At 42.8% G+C, this 21,376-nt stretch overlaps 3 protein-coding genes across 3 annotated transcripts; 2 read left to right on the top strand and 1 right to left on the bottom strand.

Moving 5' to 3' along the window:
* Positions 1-2,927: 2,927 nt before the first annotated feature.
* On the top strand, positions 2,928-8,451 carry gfi1aa (growth factor independent 1A transcription repressor a). The gene is made up of 6 exons (XM_062557612.1): positions 2,928-4,917; positions 5,072-5,275; positions 5,696-6,099; positions 6,284-6,421; positions 6,576-6,741; positions 6,868-8,451. Exons 1-6 carry the CDS (start codon positions 4,806-4,808, stop codon positions 7,044-7,046), a joined length of 1,203 nt encoding a protein of 400 aa, XP_062413596.1. The 5' UTR covers positions 2,928-4,805; the 3' UTR covers positions 7,047-8,451.
* A 178-nt stretch (positions 8,452-8,629) lies between these two features.
* On the bottom strand, positions 8,630-16,065 carry rpap2 (RNA polymerase II associated protein 2). The gene is made up of 12 exons (XM_037459238.2): positions 15,956-16,065; positions 15,697-15,742; positions 15,471-15,585; positions 15,211-15,309; positions 15,038-15,103; positions 14,860-14,948; positions 14,727-14,762; positions 13,431-14,577; positions 13,240-13,334; positions 12,936-13,016; positions 10,733-10,801; positions 8,630-8,915 (listed from the first exon to the last, which is right to left on the bottom strand). The coding sequence occupies exons 1-12, from the start codon at positions 16,008-16,010 to the stop codon at positions 8,771-8,773; spliced, it is 2,043 nt and encodes a 680-aa protein (XP_037315135.2). The 5' UTR covers positions 16,011-16,065; the 3' UTR covers positions 8,630-8,770.
* Positions 16,066-16,180: 115 nt separating this feature from the next.
* glmna (glomulin, FKBP associated protein a) lies at positions 16,181-21,330 on the top strand. Its single transcript, XM_037459242.2, has 18 exons — positions 16,181-16,457; positions 16,569-16,694; positions 16,776-16,889; positions 17,050-17,158; positions 17,249-17,525; positions 17,631-17,730; positions 17,910-18,091; positions 18,252-18,305; positions 18,899-18,929; positions 19,110-19,199; positions 19,279-19,320; positions 19,479-19,552; positions 19,643-19,727; positions 19,833-19,942; positions 20,366-20,429; positions 20,588-20,723; positions 20,869-20,939; positions 21,036-21,330. The coding sequence occupies exons 1-18, from the start codon at positions 16,419-16,421 to the stop codon at positions 21,123-21,125; spliced, it is 1,794 nt and encodes a 597-aa protein (XP_037315139.2). The 5' UTR covers positions 16,181-16,418; the 3' UTR covers positions 21,126-21,330.
* Positions 21,331-21,376: the final 46 nt, after the last annotated feature.

Below are 21,376 nucleotides of genomic sequence, written 5' to 3'. Positions count from 1 at the left end.
TTACAATTCTCTGACCTCAGTCAAATAAGGGTCAACTGACCATTCCACATGTTTGTTTGTTTGTTTTTTCTAACCCCTGAACAGTGGCTACAAAACGATGAACCTACTGCGAGTCTGCTCGCTCTATCGACAACCGCTGCAAAAAAGGAACTATGATCTTCTGCTTTTCTGTTCGAGCAGAGATAGATAATATCCAACACTGTCATTCTCGTTGCAGATGTTTTCAGTATTAGATAAGAAGTGTCTAAGTCACTCTTGTGGACAGCTTTCTTGTAGCCGCTTACGCTCTGTTTCTGCAAAACTGATTTCACAATCAAGAGAAAAAAACTGCCCAGTCATTCGTTTGAAGCAGGGATCGGCGGCCTGTAATTCAGATTCACACTTAGAGCCGAGGGTGTGGTGGGCGTACTTACGTGTAAAACTGTTCGTACATTTGTCCCCTTTAAATGATCACCCGGGGATCTCAATTTGAGCTTCACTTTCTCACCCTTCATTCGAATACCTTGCTGTCTGCCTCCCATGCTGATGTAATGTCAACAAAGGGAATCATTCCTTGTTTTGTGTGCTGCTGCTGCAGAGTTTTCATCCTAAAAAGACAATAAGTAATTGAACGACGTGGACGTTTCAGTGGACGAACAAAATGCCTTAAAGAAAGTCACACGTCAACAAAGGTGTTAACTGGCACACAACTGATAAGAAGACTGCGCTTGACAGTTGACAAGCGACACACTGTTGTATTTCCTGCCTCAGCCACCGTCTCCCCTAAAGTCTAAAACAGTACGGACCAACAAAGGTAATTACATCTTCAGCATGCAGATACCTGGAGAATGATAAAGATAGACAGTGAAAGTTATTTGTTCTGGATTACAAATTGTGACACACGCTCCACACGCTCCACACTCAGCAAAAACCAAATCACTTCTGCGGAAATTAAAATGAGTTCTGCTAACTTAACGGTTGATAACATATCAGAGGAACAGCAGAGAAGGTGTGAGACGTATTCCGTGAAAAGGCCAAAACTTTTTTCTCCATCTACCACGTGATAAGTATTTTTACATGACGTGTAAAAAAATAGAAAGAGCACAGTGTTCTGTGTAAGAATACATTGAAGACACAGACCACGCATTTGAGAGCATCAGCTACAATAAACAGAGACTTGTAAAAAAGGCATATCTAGAAAACACATTATTTAATAGTCAATATTAGGTACATATAGGCAGTTTAACAAGTTATCAAAACACCCAAAAAGGTACAACAACACATAAATACATAGACACACACACATGAACAGGCCGTTGAACTCTGACCTTTCAAACGGCTCCTTCACCCCCCAACACAGAGACACACAATGACCAGGAAGCACCAAGCAGGTTTCTTCACATCCACACACCAACGTCCCCCGATGAGATTCTTGGTTTCGGAGAGGGAAATTTACAACCAGAAACGGGCTGGTTGCAAACAAGGGGAGCTGCTGATCACAGTGATGGATGACGGAGGTGATTTGTGGAGTGTTTACAGCATAAATCTAAGCATCTGTTTAGTGTAACGTGAGAGTTTCTTTTCAGTGGTTCTTACAAGTTTTCCTTTCTAGTTTTACGTTTTTTTTCTTCTTATATTGTAGTCATGCTGACCTTACGGTAATGTTTAAGGATATCTATGATCATAGAGAAATAATCAGAGTTAAGTCCAAATAATAATATTAACATGAATCTAACAAAAGTAACAGAATTAATTACCCCAGCAGGGCGAAAAAGATCTGTAGAGAAAGTAAGTGAGAAAAACAAGACATTTGTGGACCTGCTGTGTGAAAGAAGAACTGTCTTGCGGTCAGCAGCATCCAGTAAATCATTCATTGTGTTCACACGCGGTCCCTATCTGGCGCCTGCAGTTGTGGTCAGCAGAGAGCTCATGAGGTTCGGACCGAGCGGCACACAGTTAAACACAAGGAAAGGAGTTAAGTCAGATTGTAGCTGGGGGAAAAGGGATGGAGGTAGTTGAAAAGAGAGAGAGGGGAGGGGGGGGGGGGTTGGAGGTGGTTACACTGTGGTTAGAGTTCTGGAGCCAAAGGAACCTGTGAGGGGATGAGATAGCATGATGTGGTTTTCATTGAGATGCCAGAGTGGAGGTGCAGAGGTGAACGCTAAGCCTGAGAGCCTGAGACCAAACAGGGCCATAAACCAGCAAAAGTCAGTTTAGCCACAATAAGCTATCATGTCATGTATCCATTACATGCAGGAGAGTAAAATGTACTTTTTCTAACTCTGTGCGATATGAAAGATAACTGATTCCAATTATTCTGAGAAGTCCTAATTAGTAGTATAAAACTGCAAAAAAGTTCTCTGAATGTCTTTTTTTTAATATATTTTGATCTCTAAAAGCTGAATCCGTTTTAGTTCCACTTCTCAACAGTCTGGCTCAAAGTTAACGAATAACAATATGTGTCTACAAATTCATAAGATCAAATTCATGAGAGTTCAAATACACCGTCGCTCAGCTAAACACACACACAGCAGCCTCCGCAGCTGTTCATCAGTCTCCCTTAAAACTGGATTGCAATGGGTCAAAATCAAGACAACATTTTGACAAGCTAATTGTGTGCACCCTGCACCTCTTGTCAACATTCACATGCATGTGGTATGAAAGCTGCAGCCTCAGGTATATTTAAAACTGCGAGGAGTCCCCTTAGTCTATCGTCACAGGGGCCTGAAGGGGCTAAAGGTTGAGCCTGAGAAAATAACCGCATGGCTCTGCAGCACAAGTCTTTATTTAACCTTCGACAAGAAAAGAAAAGTAAAAATACAAACTCCCCCCCCACCCTCCCCGACCCCCTCCTCCTCCTCTGCTCCTCTGGCTGTGATCACTGCGATTGAGCTTCTATTTCAATCACATACTTGCTGTAAATCTACAAGAGTGAGAATCAAGGCCTTTGAGGGAGGAGGTGATTGGGTGAGGGGGGGTTACAGAGAGGCTGTGGCAACGGCGTCTGCTCGACTCTACATTTGGTTTCCTGTTCTGACTCAGTGTGTTACTCTGAGTTTAAACATACTGACTCTCTGTCTCTCTCCATGTCTTTGATCAAAATGCTGTCAGGGGCGAACAGGGCTTCATTAGAACATATCAACTCAGAGCACTTTTTAAAATATCTGGTTGAATGTGATGGAGGCTATAAAACAGTTTGTAATTCATCCATGCACCTGATGAATGTTCCCTGCTGCAGAAACAAACCTAGTCTAAAATCCTGTGAATTCTAGAGGGAAAACTGATAATTAAAAATAGATATGTTTGTGTCTTTGCGGGTGGTAATTCATTTTTGTCTGCTTATTTGTGGGAGGAGAGGTGGGAATTAAAAATTACAGCAAAGTCCAATGATTTCTGTTTTTGACCGTCATCTTAAAAAGAAAAACCTGGCTTGTTGCGCGGAATCTGCTCCCTGGATCAATACAAATAGCCAAAGATGTGCAGTTATGAATCAGTGTTTTTGTTTGACTGTCATGGCTGACAAAGATCAAAATGATTCGCTCAAAGAGGAAGGGGAGTGTGAATGCGTGCGTCTTCTTACGCGGACCTGAGGGTTTTGTGGTGCGTCTCTGCAGTTTGCGACTGATATTTTAACATTCAGACCAAACTCGTCGGACCGTGTGTCTGTGTGTGTGTGTGTGTGTGTGTGTGTGTCTTCGCAGCAGGGATCTATCGCCTTCCTGCAGTGTCAGGGCTGCGTGAGTATGTGACATGTGTTCCAGCTTTATGCCTCGACTATCTGCTTTGCTCACAGGTCACCAACTTGTTGCAGGTGCATCAAACAAACTCTGTTCCCACATCGGAGAAAAAAAAAATCGATAGCTCTTTGCTTTGGTCCGACCCTGAACTGAGCCCGAATCATCGCTATGATTTGAGTCTGACAGATTGAAAACTCTGGTTTCGATTTATTTTATTATCACTGTTGCTGTTGGCACGTATATGTCTCCAGCATGCATTTCAGTGGACAGCCTAATTGGGACTGCGTATTGGCCGGAGGGGGTTTCAATGATGTGAAACAACAAGACTGGAGTCTGGTAAACTGAAGTAGTGTAACTGTAAGCGGATATTCTGCTCCCCACCGGCAGGCTGTTGTGCAGAGCGGCCGTGCGCGTCTCATTAACAGGATCCCATTACAACGAGTCCAACAAATGGGTCATTATCCATCACAGCCTGCGGTGCCTGCGTGGACCCAAACACACGTTTTTATTTCTGATCGCATTGAACTGATCTGGTTTAATCAGTTCTGGTTTAATCATAAATCTAAAACGATCAGTTTTCAATGATCAACATTTCAAAAATAATTTCGAGATAAATAAAAATGCAAAAAATTGCAACAGACTAACAAACGCACGAATCCAATCCAGGTGGTATATCTTTATATAACTTCTAATGCTTAGATCTATAAAAACACTACAGCAGTCTCAGGTATTTCATTTATATAATACATAGAAAATACAGTTTTATTGTAAACCAGAATAAACCCTCTTTGTGACATCTATGGGATTCAGCATGCGTCACCTGTAACTATACCATAAAATATTTCAATCCTGTGATCCTTTGGGGGTCGTTGGAGGAGGGGAGGGGGGTAGTCCCGCTGCCCGCTGACACCTGGTAAACGATACGGCCTCTCTGCACATGCGTAATAGCCTGCCAAAAATCCCAACATCGTCTCTACTGTCAACCGACAGAGTTCCAATCTGTCCGGAGAAAAAGTCAGAGCTGCGTGGAGCGGAGACGAGTGAGTTGGAGGATTTCAGACCAAAGCGCAACCAAAAGACTTGGGAAACATGCCGAGGTCTTTCCTAGTGAAGAGTAAAAGGGCCCACAGCTACCACCAGCCGCGATACTTGGACGATGACTTCAGCAGACTGGACACTATTCTGGCTAACGTGTGCGCAGGTAGGGTTTCTTCTGCGTAATTACGCACGACAATTGTTTGATAACTCAATGCGTTAATCCTATCCAAACAAATTAGTTCCTTATCCAAATTCAAATATTTGCCCCTCAGTTGCTGCAGTAAGTCAGTTTCTCATCTCTGTTCTGATGCCATTAGAGACCAAATCTCAGGCGGAGTTTGAGTCCAACTCGGAGTCTCAGGAGGATGGGAGCGCCGGAGCTGACAGAACAACCACCGGGTCCAGGCTGCTGTCCCAAGGCTCGCTCTCCTCGAGCCCCCCACTGAGCTGCACCGGCAGCGTGTGCGACCGATCCTCCGACTGTGATTTCTGGCGTCCCCCGTCTCCATCCTCCTCACCAGGTCTGTTGTCATTCAGATTACATGTGCCACTGGAGTATCATAAGATACAGCAATGTTTGGTATTTGAATTGTGAGGGTATTATTATTAGACCAGTTTATATACATTTACATTTTTGGTTGTCATTAAAAAATTAAAAAATCCGAATGAAACACATCAATAGTAGAATAGAATATAAATAGTGACATCTGGATAACGTGCATTGATATAGTTGTTGATCATTTTGGTTAATGATCCCATTGAGATACATTGTAATCCCGGGTACTTGAGGGGTTTTGCAGTGTTGCTGTGGTAAAGTTGCCAATAAGTGTGTCGCTAGTCATTTCCGGCAAATTCGAAATTTCCACAAATAGGCTCTTAGCTGCATCGGATTGAACATCAGAAAGAAAACTCTCTCACCCTAAATCCAAATCAACTTCCAGATTCAGATAAATGCTCCACTCCCTCTGCGGAGGACGGCCGCAACTTCAACATCCCTGTCTTCCCTTACTCCTGGGCGGCGTACTCCGGCACTGCGCTGAGGCATCTCGTTCAGGGGCCACATTCCCGCCACCCCCAGGGCCACAGGGAGCCTCAATCACCAGTCAGCATCTACGCCGCCAAGGACAGCGGTGCCGGGCTGCTTTACGCACGGCGGGGCCCGGTTGCCGGATCCTACAAGAACTTTTCTTCAACGGCCGACCAAATCTGCAGGATGCGCGATGCAGACGAGCTGTATGTGGATGTAAAGCAGGAGTCCCGCGCTGCGGAGATCAAGTCAGAAAACGATTTTATTTGCTCTAACATCGAGTCAACTGGATCCTACAAGTGCATTAAATGTTGCAAGGTAGGTTCGCCAATATTTACAAATGATCGTAGTGATGGTTTTATTTGTTGTTGTTTCTTTCAACATTATGCCCATCAAGCTAAAATTCACTGAAGACATAAACTGTGAGACCAGAATTGAGATCTGTATGCTTTCTTATTTCCACATTGTGACATCAGGGAAAATGTCTGTCTATTTTGCAAAGGTATTCTCCACGCCTCACGGTTTGGAGGTTCATGTGCGGCGCTCCCACAGCGGGACGCGACCGTTTGAGTGTGTGATTTGTGGGAAAACGTTCGGACACGCAGTGAGCCTGGAGCAGCACACAGCGGTTCACTCGCAGGTACTATTGCAACAGTTTAACACGGCTCACATCCTGAACTGAAAGGCCTGGTTCGCTGAATATATTTTCTAAAACGACTTTAACAAATTTACTGATGTTCTGTCCTTCGATCTAAATGTGAGGTTTCCACACTGACATTTGAAAAACTTTACAGGAAAGGAGCTTCAGCTGTAAAATCTGCAACAAAAGCTTCAAGCGCTCATCCACGCTGTCCACGCACCTGCTCATACACTCGGACACGCGCCCTTATCCGTGTCAGTACTGCGGGAAGAGGTTCCACCAAAAGTCAGACATGAAAAAACACACCTTCATCCACACAGGTCAGACACGGCACAAACCAAAATGTCATCGATATCATAAAAACAGAACGCGCGTAAAATGGCGCACCGTGCGTAATGCGTAAAACAGGCCCCTGACATTGTCCAACTGTTACGTTACCGCTGCAGGTGAGAAGCCGCACAAGTGCCAGGTGTGCGGCAAGGCCTTCAGTCAGAGCTCCAACCTCATCACGCACAGCAGGAAACACACCGGCTTCAAGCCTTTTGGCTGCGACCTTTGCGGGAAAGGTTTCCAGAGAAAGGTGGACCTGAGGAGACACAAGGAGACGCAGCACGGACTCAAATGAGCCGACTTCGATGCTTTAGCAGGAAATCTTGCACTTTTATTGTATTTTGACTAATCATAGTCGTGTTTTATTTTATTATATTGGTTGTTGCATTGGCCTAATTTTCCCCTGAATGTAGTGAATTATTTAGTCTGGGATTCTTTGGTTGATTTAATCGAAATAAAAGTGTATTTATTGTGTTTTTACCTTTATAATATTTATTGAAGCACAGCCTTTAGACTGTTACCATCGATTTACACAAACGAATGTTTATTAATAATTTGGGGAATTCATCATCACGTATAAATGAACAAATCTAGAAATGCTCGCTCTCGTTATAATTCATTCAATATTGATATAGTCAGGTATACACATTTGGGGCCAGGTGTCTGTTTCTTTCAGAATGGACCCCCCATCAAATACGGTATCTTTAATTACTTATTTTCTAAAACATTTATCAGAATTTTGAAGTTTTAGGTTAAAAACATTTTTAAAATCACTCTGTGTCTCATTCCACTGACTCCAAGTACGTTGTGAAAAACGAGAAGCTGCGTTAAGCCATGCAGGCAATCAATCACGTCCCGTGACAAAGTTATACCTCCAATACGTTTTGCTGCGTGCGCCACCTGGTCAAAACCAAATATTTTCAGACACACACATTGTTAACATACCCATAAAATAAATGACCTTATGGTGTCATAAACCGCCCTGTGAAGGAAGTCTGCAGAAATAACGTCACTTTTATTACAGAAGCTCCTCCAGCGCCTCATGAACAGCGTGTCCACATGGCGTTTTCTCTGGGAAAAGCTGGGTGTGATTTATTTGGCCCTGCAGAGGTTAAACATCCTGCTCCAAAGCTTCAAGGATCTGATTTGCACACATCTCACCACAGATTGTGTATTGTAAAATATCGCTACACAATACAGGCAGAAAAACATCCCGCAGACCAGCAATGGAGGAATGAGTCAGATGCTTTTCTCAGTAAAAGTGTTAATCAAGAAAGCATTTCAAGTATTGAAAATAACTAAATATTGAAAATGTCACTTGTTATGTCATTAATTATTTTGTATTCAAATTAAAAGCAGGGTTTTATTGACTGAGCTCATTTTGCTTATCAAGTGCTATTAATTATTTTATTCTCCATGAATTGATTGATAATTTGGTCTATCAAAAAATTAAGTATGACACCTGTTGTCACAGTTACCCTGAACCTCATGTGACGCCACCCCAATGTTTGTTGTCAAACTAACAGTGCAAACCCATTATAATGAGTAAATTAAAAGGATTAAACGGTAAAGCAGCAAATTCTCACATTTGAGAATCTGGAACCATAAAAGTTTTTTTAATTCATTTTTGCATTTAAAAAGTTATAGGAAAAATATCAACTTTTTATTTTATTTCATTGCTTGTTTTTGTGTAGTTAATTCTTCAGGAAACTAGAACTAAAACATTCAAATTAATTTGGTGAAATAAAAAGACCAATATTTTCCTGGATGGTTGTGAAGTAGAATGTGGCATGAAAAGTCTGCTCACAGACCAACTAAACAGACTGCACTTCTGTACCCTAAATTAAGAGTTAACACATTTAAAAAGGACATAAGCTTTGGTTTCAAAAGTTATAACAGAACTTTATTCGTGGAAAAAAACTCTGATACCCACCTAATTGAATTACATTCAGTCAGTGATCTTGAATGGATATTTGATATCCATGTCTGGGTGTGTGTGTGTGTGTGTGTGTGTGTGTCTCAGTGTGCCGGGGCTTTGAACAGCTGGACTACGTTCAGAAGGTCCTGCTCCTGCAGACCGAGCTCCTCCATCAGTGTGCTCAAATACTTGGCTGACGTTGTCATCTCCAAAGCTTCTCGTACCAGCGGAGACACCTCCGACAACCTGAAAACACAAAACACGCCAATTTGAGGGTGAATGTCCCCACGGAAACACGACATCCCATCTGAACAGAAACCTACGCCATGAAATATCAAATCAGCACAGACCAGCACCCCTACATACAGCCCCAAACCCTTCACAGCCCCTCTTTCTGCAACCTTCCACCGGATCTCCGTCACCTCTCTGACCCCCGCCCCTCCCCTCCCCTCCCCTCCCTCACCGCTCCTCTTCTAACGGTCTACCTGTGTGGAGGTGCACTGCTGGTTAATCTCCGTTTCACCCGAGGGTTTAGTGTTGCAGAGGGTGGGAGGGGGGGCATCCATTATTCAGCCGGCCTGAACAATAGCAGCCAGACGAGCTCCACAGCTGCCACGCAGCAGATAGATAAGGCAGCACGACAAATTATTCATGATGGAGAAATGGAAGGACGGAGAAGCTTGAAGTTAAATTGGAACTAATGAAATCATGGAGTAGCAGTGGGAAGCAGAGGGCCTCAAAAGTAGACGCAGATTACCAAACACGGATAGATTATAATTCAGCTGAAGAGATGAGGCATCCTTCAAGGCGTATTAGATACACGCTATGTTATTTAGTTTTTAAACATTTCAAAATCAACTCAGCATCACATAAAACCTTCAATCAAGTCAAATTCTTTCTTCTCAGCCATTGGTCAAAAAACAATTTAACACCGGATTACAATATAAATGTTTATAAAGCGTATGTATTTGAGATCGGTTTTGTTCTAACCGGTATTCCATACAACTCAAACTACCAACTATTCACAGATTTTTAAAGACAACATAATCCAGTTTGTCCACAGATCAACTGTGTATCTCACCATGTTATGTAATATGTTTTAGGAGGGCCTTAAGGTCACAAGGCTCCCTTGACTTAAAGAGTTATAGATTGGTATTAACTACTGGCCTTCAAGCTGCACAACACGTACTGTATTCTTTTGTTAAGCTCCTCACAATGAAAATTATGGCATTGATGCAAACCGACCATATGCCACCGAGGGAGTCATCAATCAAAGTCAGCAAGGCATCAGGTGAAAGTTTTCCCAGCCGGGGCAATTTTAATGTGCCTTTCTCGGATGTATGAACCATGTGTGTGTCTGTGTGTGTATTTAACTTGGACACAACTAGCTGTGTGTGCCTTCTATCCTGGATCACGGATCTGGAGGAGGGGGGGGGGCAATCAGGAGGAGATAAGGCCAAGAAGCATCGGTGTGTACTTAGGCGGGAGCAGCACGGAACTGTCCATGAACTGCCAGCAGCACGAACACACACACACACACACACACACACACACACACACACACACACACCATATGGCATGGTATAAAGCAATGCCACACCATATTGCATATTGTCAAGAGCAGCATCAAGTGTTAAACTGTAAAGTTATTCCAACTCACAGATGTTTGTTATTTTCTTCTTTGAATGAGGAACAGAAACCGAAGTTGCTGCTTTCATTTGAGCATCGATCTCTTCAGTCAAAAGCAAAATTGAGCGCATCACTGAAGTCAGTTTTAGTTCCAATGTCTGAATTGTTTTCTTCTTTAAAGTTTAAACATTTTTATTGCATAGATATGAGTGGCGTTTATGTCAGTGCCAGTTTTACAGCAGTGAAGAACAGTGGTTTAGGAGTTTGCTGACTGGGTGTATTTCCTTGGAGACAATGGCCCCCTGATTTTCTTGTTGTATATTGTGTTATCTCGCCTCTACAACTAAAGAGCAGACTGTCCAGCTGCCATGGTGCATCCCGCTTAAGACCGAAGTAACACATTCCCACACAGACACGAGCGCCCGACAACTTACAGATGGAGGAGCAAGACTGCTAAGAGGGTCCACTCTGTAGCTCTGTGGATGATGTTGGTGTTAGTGAACCTGTGGATTTAAAATAGAAAAGAAACAACAGGTCAGTCAAAACTAAAAGATAATGTAACCGTAAAGACATTTATCAATGAGTTGCAGATCAATCTGAACACAGAATATATGTGAATGTCTCAAACGGCAGGTGTCAAAAACTGTCAAGATTCGGGTGATAAGTAAACTAGAGAAACAGAATGTGCACAAGTCGGCTAACACCAGCTGCAATAGTGTTGTGATGTATGTGTTGGTGACAGCACTGTGTATATTCTTTGGTTTCAGCCTCTTGTCAGCGGGGCCTCTGACAGCAGAAAAGAGAATTCCTGGAAGCGGGACCCTGAAGGTGTTACTCAGTACACAGTGATTTAATAGCACTTCTGGTTACAACATCCGAGCCAGCCAATAGGAACCCTGAGTACGTCTATGGCAGGAAATGCTCAATTTTAGTACAAGTTAGAAAGATTTCTTAATAGAGTATTTAAATTAGCATGGAGCCATTGCTAACATTGTTATTACCACTTGTGTTTTACCCGCTGTGCAGAAAGAACAATAACTGCTTTGCGAAGTTTAGTGATTATGGGTTTTCCTTTCTAAATGTTATAAAGACACAGTGAAATGCAACATGTAAAATACATCAGCATTTATACGTCAGAAAAGCATACAGCCAAAAAATACCATTATATAAGTACACAGGTGCAAATACGTGTAAATGTGGTGCAACAATAAGCAATTGTCACAGAAAACATTTTGAATAATTAACAATAAGGAAAAGTGTATAATCACATCTTACATTCAAATACCTCTGTAACCAGCATGCACAATATGTAGGTATTGAAACAAATGCATCCAAACACAATATAGACATAACTCCTGTTGTTCAGCTATGCTCGTTCTGCCTGCCGTGTCAAAATGTCTGCTGTGTAAAAAAAGTTCGTAGAGGGTTGATGAACCTCTTACTTTCATTTTTAATGCCTTCCAGTAAGAGGCACCAGAGTTCTTCATCAAATCTACCCACAATGAAGTGGATTTTAAAGAGACCATTACAGGCAAGAATAAAAGTATGTATAAGTTCTAATTTCACTTACATCTCGAAGAGTTTAAGTAGGCAATATGTTTATTATTATTAATAGAATAATGTTATTATCATAGCCATCTAAATTGTATAGAAGCCCATTTTCGCCACACAAAAAAAAGATAAAAAGTTGAAATTCTGACTTAAAATGTCGAAATGATGACTTAGGAAAGTCTAAATTATGACTTAAGATATGCGCATGTGCAAACCCCTTGCAGCTGGTTGTTGACGTCACTACGGTCACAGAGAGGTGTCGTTTGTGTTTTAACAAAGTCTCGCTGATGAGCTGTTGAACCGGGATGTCTGAATCCGTAAATATCTGTAAACGTTCTACGGACACTTGCACCCACTCGCTCCACACCTCATAACCAACATGGAGGGACAGGGACGTCTGACATACAGTGGTCCGCATGCGCACGTGACTGTCAGTCTGGACGTACGTCTCCTCTGTGCTCTGACTGTAGCTGGACTGCTGCAAGCCTCGAGGTTTCTGTGAGACTCGCTGAGGACAGTAACTGCAGAACAACCCGTGCTTTCCCGTCAGACACCACAAAAGTCTCCAATAAAACCAGGTCGCTGAATTCGCCGCTGGTCGCTTTTGATAAAAAGGCCAATAGGGTTTGGAAACTACTACCAAACAACGAAGGAGCATGCGCATGAGCATATCTTAAGTCATCATTTTGACTTTCTAACCTTTTTTTTGTGGCGGAAATAAAATTGAGAATACAGCCTACATATGAAATATATTACACTGCGACAGGATCTCCGTAACTCTTGAGTACAAGCAAGTATCTTGCATATTGGCAATTATAAATTTGGGGTTTATCCACATCTCATGGATGTAACACAACGTTTCTACACAGATTTTGAAATGTAGCTGAAGTGAAGAAATAGATTGTAATTCTGTTGCATGCAGAACATTGTCCCAAGTTCTGTATATTTCAATGTGAACAATGAAGCCCTTTCATCATATTTTGTGTGTTCCAATATCCATACTACAGGCAGTGTGTGTGTGTGTGTGTATAACCTTTTGCTGGCAGACCTGCAAAGAAAATTGTGTTTTGTGTTTACTGCACTGACCTGAATGTCCTGACCAGAATGTTCAGTTCAGTGGAGAAGTCGCTTATGTTGAGACGCAGAGGACCGACAATGTTTCTGAGACTGCAAGGCAACACAGAAACAGAATGATGCGGGACTAAGACAGACAAACACAACATAAATGGGAGCTTTTAAGGAGCTAAAAGGTTTTCATCCAATCCAACGAATACTAAATCAGTCAAATCCGTCTTTGACTTTGTTTACTGTGTGTTTTCTTTTATGGCATATTAAGAACACATTTTAAACACACTCAGTTAATGCACATAGCTGGAAGACACACACACACCAGCTGGTGAGCTTCTCCACTGTGATTTGTTTCCGGATGACGTGCTGAGCGCGAGAGTCAACAAGCGGCAGCGCTGGGTCCTTTGTGCTCTGGTCCTGGTGAACAAGATGCATTTGATCTCACTAAATAAACACATTTAATACTGATTCTTACAACTTTGTCAACACCCATCCTCTTTTGCCTTCACTCACCTTGCTTCCGTGCGGCTGCTCCACCCAGGTCCCCTGATAAAACTCCCTGACTCGTAGCTCCAGCTGCTGGGTCTCTTTCTGCAGCAGACTGTAGTCTGGAGCTGAAGTAGATGGTCTCTTCTGCTCCCCAACACCAACTTCTGTTGCATCCTCATAGTTCACCTCATCCTCAAGGTCGTCTTCATCCAGCTCCTCCTTCTCCTCCCCCGCCTCTTCTTTATCGGCCATAGGCGAGCGTAGCGAATGGTCGGCACCATACAGGAACTTCAGGGTCTCGTCTGTGCTCCAGTCCTTTAACGTCCTTCTCAGGCACTCAAGAAGATTCAGCCGGAGGGAGTCGGGTTTGTCTGTGTGGTTTCTGAGTAATTCTTGCAGGCCTGCTGCCCCCCTCCTGCTCATACCCACCTGGATGATGTTAAGGCCTGGTGGGCTGGTCAATGTTGTGTCGTGGTCGTCCAGATTCATGTTGTTTTGTTTTGACGAAGGGAGATCTGTGCTTTCTGTCAAGCTGTTTGGGTCTTTACTTGGTGGAGAGTTGAGTAGATTTGAATGTTCTGTTTGTTTGGGGTTCGCTGATGAATCAGGCTTCAGAGCACTATGAGGGACCGTCTCAGATAAATTGCAAAAATTAAATTTAGCTGTAGCCTTTTCCACACTAGGTTCGTCAAGGAGGCCTTTCTGCTCTGGTACCCGTTCTCTATTAAGTTTATCTGGGTTTGATGAGTGCAGCCTTATTTCAACATCAGTTCTGACTTCCGTTTCACAAGATAAAGATTCCCGTCTATTCTCATCTTCCGTCATTTTTCTCTCCCTGTCGGGGCCCTGACTTTGATGACCCTCAAGTTCCTCTTCATCACCATCGCTCCTCTGTTTCTTTTGCATCTCTATTTTCCCACGATCGCTTTTCTCTTCTGCATCTGTAAGTTTAGGTAGGTTGCCCCAGTGCACCCTGGGTCCCTGTTGTGGGGAAATCACACTGGAGACAAAATCTTGCTCCTGTTCAATGTCGCTGCTTTCAATGTGGCTGAGCCCGTCTGCAGTAGAATCCACCTGATGAGGGTCCAGCGGTTGAGCAGCAAGAGGGTTCTCGATGTCCTCCTCTTGGAGACCCTTCGCCAACAGCATCACCTCCTCACCAGATATCCCGCTGGACACACATGGGGTATACTTAATTTGGCTATACATTTATTTTCAAACCCATAATACATTTAGAACATCAAACGTGAGATGTATTCATCAGCTATGATACACAATGTTTGTATTTAAGATGTTCACTGTTGAAACACAAATACATACCCATCTCCTTTCTTCATCAATTTGATTTCTGGAGGACTGTCGGTGGGACAGAAAGTAAACATAGTTTAAATATGTATTTATTGATCACTTCGTAGTCGTGATTTAGGACAGAGATGAGAACACACACACATACCTCTCATGCAGCCTGAGCCAGAGAGGTGTAGTCGAGATTTGCAGCTCAAACTCTTTGGAGGCTTTGTAGCAGAAGTTACTACAAAAACACTAGAGAGGTATGAAAAAATGTTACTGTTTAATTTAACATACGTGCATTAATAGTTTTTGTTCATGGATCTATTTGTTACACTTCTTACCTTGCGCTCGGTGATGTCATACACTTTGTTGGTCTTAGTAGAAATTTTATACTTTTGAGTTGGTATCTGTAAAATGAGAAGTAGCACAGAGTCAGATTAAAAGCATGATACAGAAGGAATACAGTGGCATGTATAACTTAAATTTAACTGATATAAAGGACTCTTACTCTTACCTTTCCAAGTTTATTTGAACATAAGGGATAACCACACAGTTTAGCTATGGATCTCTCCTCTATTGTATCTTTGTAATTAGCAGGAAGAATAAACCATGCCTGTAAAGAAAGGACACAATGAGAGGAGATGCTTGGCTTTACCTGTTAACATGCCAGTTGAATGCTTGTAAACATTAAAACACAAATGTGATATGTTATACAATTTAGGGATGAACCGTGGCTTTTGATATTCTGCAAACGTGAGCTCAGATGAGACATACACAGTCAACCAGGAAGTCTTCATCCACCCGGTCCTCCAGGAGACGCTCCACTACCTTCATGGCTCGTTTCTCCAGCTCCATCTTCTCCCGTAACGTCTCCCTCACCGCCTCCCTCCTAACACATGGAGAAGTGTGGTTATTTGTTAACATTTATAGTTGTACTTTCTATTAAAGTCAATTAAAGGGAACATCCTACAACCAAACTACAATCTTAATTATTTCACACCTTCTTGCTTCTTCTTTGGCGGGCTGTGCTTGGTCGCATTTCCCACCTGTGACACAAATAACATTGTTTATAATAATTGGAAGGCATTGCTTTGCTTGTGCATTGCTCACCAAATAAGATGCAGTACGGCAATGCTCTGTGGAAACGTGTATACCACTGAAACGAGTTTTAAATAGTTCATGATATCTGTTGGGCTGCAAATATTTTGAGATAAACGAATATTGCTAAAAGAGAACGTGTTTTTTTAATGGGAATTAACCTTTTTTAGAGGTTTTAGTTGAGTTTCCGCTCCTTCTTCTATTCTCAGCCTCCATGTTGTCTTTGTTGTCAGCAGTTTCAACTTTGACCTATGACGTAACAGTACACGAGTCGACGGCAAGTCCAAATGGACAAAATATGCGTTAAGATCCGTCTCATCAGGTTGCGTTAGCGTGGTGTTTTTCACCGGGCTGTTTGGGACATGTAGTTCGCTGAGCTGGATATTTACCTTAATGTTGACCCGTTGTATCCAAAACAGTGTTTGTGCTCGTGTCTGAATAGCTAGGATAGCACATCGAAAGGCTTGTTTGTTAGTCTGTTAACGGCTAAGCTAATTCTGAAATATAACGTCAAATCAGTATTAACAACCAGGAGCCACTCAAGGGGTATGGTGAGCGTTATTTTGACATGAAGTGTTTGTTTCGGGGGGCTTCAGAGTGAAGATATACCTGAAAACAGCAGAGATGGCTCTGGAGCAGCTCAGCGATGTAGTCCAGAGATGTGTGAGTGACTCGTGGGTTCATGTTCTTGCCTAAAGAATAACCACGCAATCAACTAGCTGTAGTGAAATGTTTCCCCCACTTTTAACCCCCCTTTGTCCCTCTTTCCCACAGCAAGCCCTCTCCGATGACAGCTACACCACCGAGGACCATGACGTGTTCTCGATATCCGGGCGAACTTGCATCGAGGAGGGAAACAGCGCACAGGTCCTCAGTATTGTCCTGGATGAAAAGAATCAGGTACTCGCAGCTGCCCATTGTTTCACCACACGGACTGTAACATTGCACCATATGAACACACGTCTACCCCTCCTCCTGTAGGACATGGTGAGATGTATGGGTTGGACTCTGCTCCCTCCCCTGATCCAGGTTCTGCTGAAGAAACGAGATGAGAAGCTTTCTCCGTGCCTTGCCATTTTCAGCCACCTGCTACAGGTTTCTTGTTCTGCTCAACAACCATTAGATTGTAACGCATAAGATATTTGACATTATTACACCAGTTATACTCCGTGGATCTAGAAGTGTTAATAGACACTTACAGTCTTGTGTGTTAGGATGAAATGGTTCTTTTAAAGGGCTAGTTGTGGTTCTCCAGACCTGCAGACCCAAAGAGCTGCTGATCGGCCTGCTGGAGCAGCTGGAGCATGACGACCCTGACACCATAGCAGAGAGCCTTCACCTGCTGCTGAACCCTCTACAGAAAGGTACGCAACATTCCTGATTGATATCTAGTCCAATTTAATAGCATCACATGTGGTTAAGCCATTTCTACTTGGTCTGTGCTTTCCTCTCAGTGCTGCTGTGTCTGGGCAGCCGTAAGGCGTCATCTTTGGGCATGACCCTGTCCTCCGTGCTGGACCAGCTGGCCAAACTGCCTCTACCTCACACCAAGGAGCAAGAGGAGGACGACGTCTTCTCCCTTTGTCGCTGCTGCACCGATCTGATAGACTTTGTTAAGCCTTTTGTCCACGAAACAAGGCAAAACCTCCTGAGCTCGGAGAACACAAACAAGAAGGCGGGTGAGCAGGGCAGGGGTCCAGAGGACGAGCTGCAGACAGAACTGTTAAAGTTGTGAGTGAGGAATTTTAATATTTACACCTGAGACTTCACACCTGCAGTAGGAACTCCAAGCACTAGCGCCACGCGTGACTCCCTTTTTGTTTTGATGTTCTGCAGCTCTATGAAGACTCTGAGTCACCCTCTGCTGGAGTTACAACTCAGGGATCCCGACACTCTTGCCGTGTCTCCCCTCAGGGATTTTGCCACAGAGATTTTGGTACGCCCGATACATACAAGCCTGTAACTTTAATGTAAATATTATGATGGGTCCTGCCAATTTGACTGGTTTGTACTGTGATCACAATTTTTATGGGCCGATGCCGGACTCTCACTTATGCAGGTTAACCCCGTCAGATGTGCTAGTAATTGTGAGTTTGTTGTCTTTGTGTCGCACAGAGCGCCCTCAGTGCTATCGGAGAGTCCGTCAGCAGTCTTGTGTTCCAACCTCTGTTAAAGAGAAAACAGGTTCCCGGCTTTCTGGAGGAGGAGGTGCGATATCCCAAGGAGTCCTTGGCAAGCCTGGCTCACCTGGTGTTTGTCCACCACCTGGCCGCGGATATGTTCCCCAGCGTTTTTAGGTAAAATAGATGCTAGCAGGCATTATAATATAGCACTGGGACACCGATGAGCTGTGTTTATCTTCAAGCGTTGTCGTTAGTGTCGGTCAATACAGACGATGATCTATACTGTTTGAACACAAAATGTTTAAAATGCATCGTTTACTCTCTGTGTTTACAGTTCTGTCTTCTGTCTTCGGTGTAATATGGAGCACGTTTGCCTCCTCTTGTCCAGGTGAATATGCAACAATATTTTATTTGTTCTGTGCAGTTGGGTTTTATATAACAACATCTATAATGAATCATTTGTTAGTCATTCATGTTGGATCAAATTTATAAAAGCTTTTTTACATTTAGAATGCACATGTCTATTGTCTAATGGGGAGATGGTGGCGCATGGAGCAGCCTGGTGCGCTGTGACCCGCAAGGTTGGTGGTTTGAATCCCGGCTGCCCCATGTGCCGTGTCTAAGTTTCCCCGAGCAAGACGCCCAACCCCTAATTTCTCCCCAGGCAAAATGTAAACCATGGGTTTATAAATGACATGTTATGTAATGTAATATTGTGAATCGAAAACTTTTAAAAACATATTTATTCTTTCATTAAAGATCGAATAATGTGTGTTCATGCAGCCACTACTCTGCTTTATTGGCCATGTATGTTTGCACATACTTGGAATTTGTCTCCGGTTGCACATTGCTGAACACACACATCATTCTCAAATATATACATAGCTGCCTTACAGAATATATGGGATCTTCCCATTTGGCATGTGTTGTGTGATGAGCAGAACCCATCACAAATTATTTAAAAATATATTCTATTGACAGAACTGAAGAGTCGAGGATCCGGAAAGGACTGGTAAGTCAATCTGAAACATTTAATTTAACATTTACAACATGGTGTAGATTTGTATCGTAATTTCCAGATATTTGTTGTTTGATTGTTAGGTGATCATAAACACAAATGGTGATTTCGCTTCCGTCACATGAAGGTTATCTGATGGTTTCCAAGGTACAGAACGTGTTCTCCTTCACACAGGAGCTGTATGAGAAGAGTCTGGTGCGCTTGGAGGATGGCAGCCTGCCTGCTGATCTGCTGCAGATCAAAACCTTCCTCACAGTCCCTCAGGTGAACCCAGCTGCTGTGAGTCTCACGGACTGATGCTCTAATCATGAAGAGTTATGGATTTCACATTTTTGTTTTTCAGAACTTGGTGAAGGTCATGACGATGTGTCCTCAACATGATTTGGTAAGTTTAATTCTAGTAGTAGTTTTTAGGCAATTTTGCACTTAGTTCTAAGCGCAAAAAACCCCATTATCTTCTAGGTTGGATGTATTGTAATGTTGAAATGAATACGATCGCTTTTGAGGAAAGATATAATGAGATATTTGCTTCTTGGTCCACAGAGAACCAGAGGTCTAAAGGTGTTGCAGCTGAGCATCGATAAGTTCGACACTGAAGCAAAATACAACTTTTTCCAGTAAGTTTTTGTTTTTTTTAATCTAAGGTTTATCAGAATTGTCTCTTCCTCTTCCACCCTCCAGCATATTGACTCTTAGTCCCGTTTCAGGTACATGCTAATAACCAGTCGTCACTCAGGAGTCGAAGGGTACATCATCAAAAACATCAAGATTCAGGTCAATGCTGCCCTTCAGGTGAGATGTTATTTGTATTTCCTGGAGGTTGTTTGCGCTGTTGCTTTTTATCTATTTTGATTCATTAGGAGCTTAATGAGTGAATGTCTGTCCATCTGTCCTCAGCCAGGTAACAGTAACGTCTGGTTTGAGGGATCTCAACTGCTGCCTTTACTGCGGAAAGTTCTCAGTCTGCCAGATGGCCCAGAGACCGACCTCCTGCAGTATTTGGACAGGTCAGTACACAATAAACACCCCATATATCTCTTACCTGTCTCCCATATCTACTTCACTGGAACCTATCCCAGCATGCATTAGGGCGAGAGGCAGGGTACTTGTGTGAGTCAGTGTACCGACGCATACAAAATATTTAAAACCCAAAGTGAGCTTCCTTCTCTTGGTATGAAGACTTGATGTTCTTCATAATGAATGATAAAACTTATAATAGTAGTTAAGTATGAAACTTTACCTGATTAAACTAGTATTTCATCACGTAAAAGATTAGAAAATGACCTTTTCTGTGATTCCAACTTTTTCTTTTTCTGGAGCTTTTCAAACTATTAAAGGGTCTTATTTGAAAAAAATCTGCGAATGTCACTGAGTGAACGTCGCGGCAGGTTTGTTTCATCAAAGTGCTGTTTTTGTGTTATTTGACACAGAGTCATGGAGTCTCTGAACCTGCTGCGTTACCTCGTCATCAGAGACAAAGTGACAGACAACCAGGTGAGCGATTCGGTTAACATCAGGGGAGGCCAAAGTCGGCAACAGTGAATGATGGTTTGATTGATGTACTGCAATTAAGTTATCACATCCACCATCCACCCACCTGTTTCTGATTTGCATAGCGGTCATTTAACTGCACTTCTGTATGGATCTTGCAGACGGGGATCTGGACAGAACTGTGTAAGATAGAAGACACCTTCCTGAAGCCGCTGCGCGTCGGAGTGAACATGTCGAGAGCTCACTACGAGAGAGAGCTCCACGACACTCGGGAGACCAAGAGGGGCAAAGCTAAAGGTCAGAACAGCACTCGCTTTCTTTTTATATTTTCGAAATGACACTTTTCATTTCCGCCTTTTACATACATTTTGCAGATAGAAACATTCGAATAAAAGCTTTACGTCAGAAGCGTGAAAAACCCATGACTGTGTTTTTTCCACAGAGGAGTCTGTGATTTCTGTGTCCGTTGGAAGCGAGAAGCTGCCGAACATGACGTCAGAGTCCCAAATTCAGGTCGGTGACTTTCACGTCCACATGACAGTGCTGATCGCGTAGTTTTGCGTCTCGGCTGGCTGACGACCTGATTGATTTTCTAATGTGTCCGTTCAGGCTCTGCACTCGGCCCTGCACACCTTCGACATGATCGAGAGTGTGTTGGTGCGAATAGAGGAACTCACCGCGGTGAAAGAAAACCTTTAAACCAAGCCCACAAGTTTCAATACCGGAGCTCCTCATCACCTTCTACGGTTGTTTTTGTTTTTTTGTAAAAAAAAATAAATGGTGTCTTGAATTCCTCAGTTTGTTTTATTTGCTGGTTAGTTTAAAATGTTTCCTAAAAATAGCTGCAAAGTTTGTACCGCTTCTGTAATAAATCCAAACTCTTGTACAAACAGAGTTAAATGAGGTGGTGTCCTGTTTGTGACATTTGCTGTGGTAAAAACAATAAAGTT

Source organism: Pungitius pungitius, chromosome 15 (assembly GCF_949316345.1).
Source record: "Pungitius pungitius chromosome 15, fPunPun2.1, whole genome shotgun sequence".
Classification (NCBI taxonomy): Eukaryota; Metazoa; Chordata; class Actinopteri; order Perciformes; family Gasterosteidae; genus Pungitius; species Pungitius pungitius.
Note: the sequence above shows the minus strand (reverse complement) of the source record. Positions and strands in the feature narration are given on the sequence as shown.

Excerpts from the sequence above, each read along its gene's own strand:
- gfi1aa (XM_062557612.1), top strand. The coding sequence starts at position 4,806 with ATGCCGAGGTCTTTCCTAGTGAAGAGTAAAAGGGCCCACAGCTACCAC. Across the intron at positions 4,918-5,071 it reads TCTGGCTAACGTGTGCGCAG|AGACCAAATCTCAGGCGGAG; the intron begins GTAGGGTTTCTT and ends TGATGCCATTAG. Across the intron at positions 5,276-5,695 it reads GTCTCCATCCTCCTCACCAG|ATTCAGATAAATGCTCCACT; the intron begins GTCTGTTGTCAT and ends ATCAACTTCCAG.
- glmna (XM_037459242.2), top strand. The coding sequence starts at position 16,419 with ATGGCTCTGGAGCAGCTCAGCGATGTAGTCCAGAGATGT. Across the intron at positions 16,695-16,775 it reads TCCTGGATGAAAAGAATCAG|GACATGGTGAGATGTATGGG; the intron begins GTACTCGCAGCT and ends CTCCTCCTGTAG. Across the intron at positions 19,728-19,832 it reads AGGTCAATGCTGCCCTTCAG|CCAGGTAACAGTAACGTCTG; the intron begins GTGAGATGTTAT and ends ATCTGTCCTCAG.
- rpap2 (XM_037459238.2), bottom strand. The coding sequence starts at position 16,010 with ATGGAGGCTGAGAATAGAAGAAGGAGCGGAAACTCAACTAAAACCTCT. Across the intron at positions 15,310-15,470 it reads AAGACTTCCTGGTTGACTGT|GCATGGTTTATTCTTCCTGC; the intron begins GTATGTCTCATC and ends CTTTCTTTACAG. Across the intron at positions 13,335-13,430 it reads AGCAGCCGCACGGAAGCAAG|GACCAGAGCACAAAGGACCC; the intron begins GTGAGTGAAGGC and ends CTTGTTCACCAG.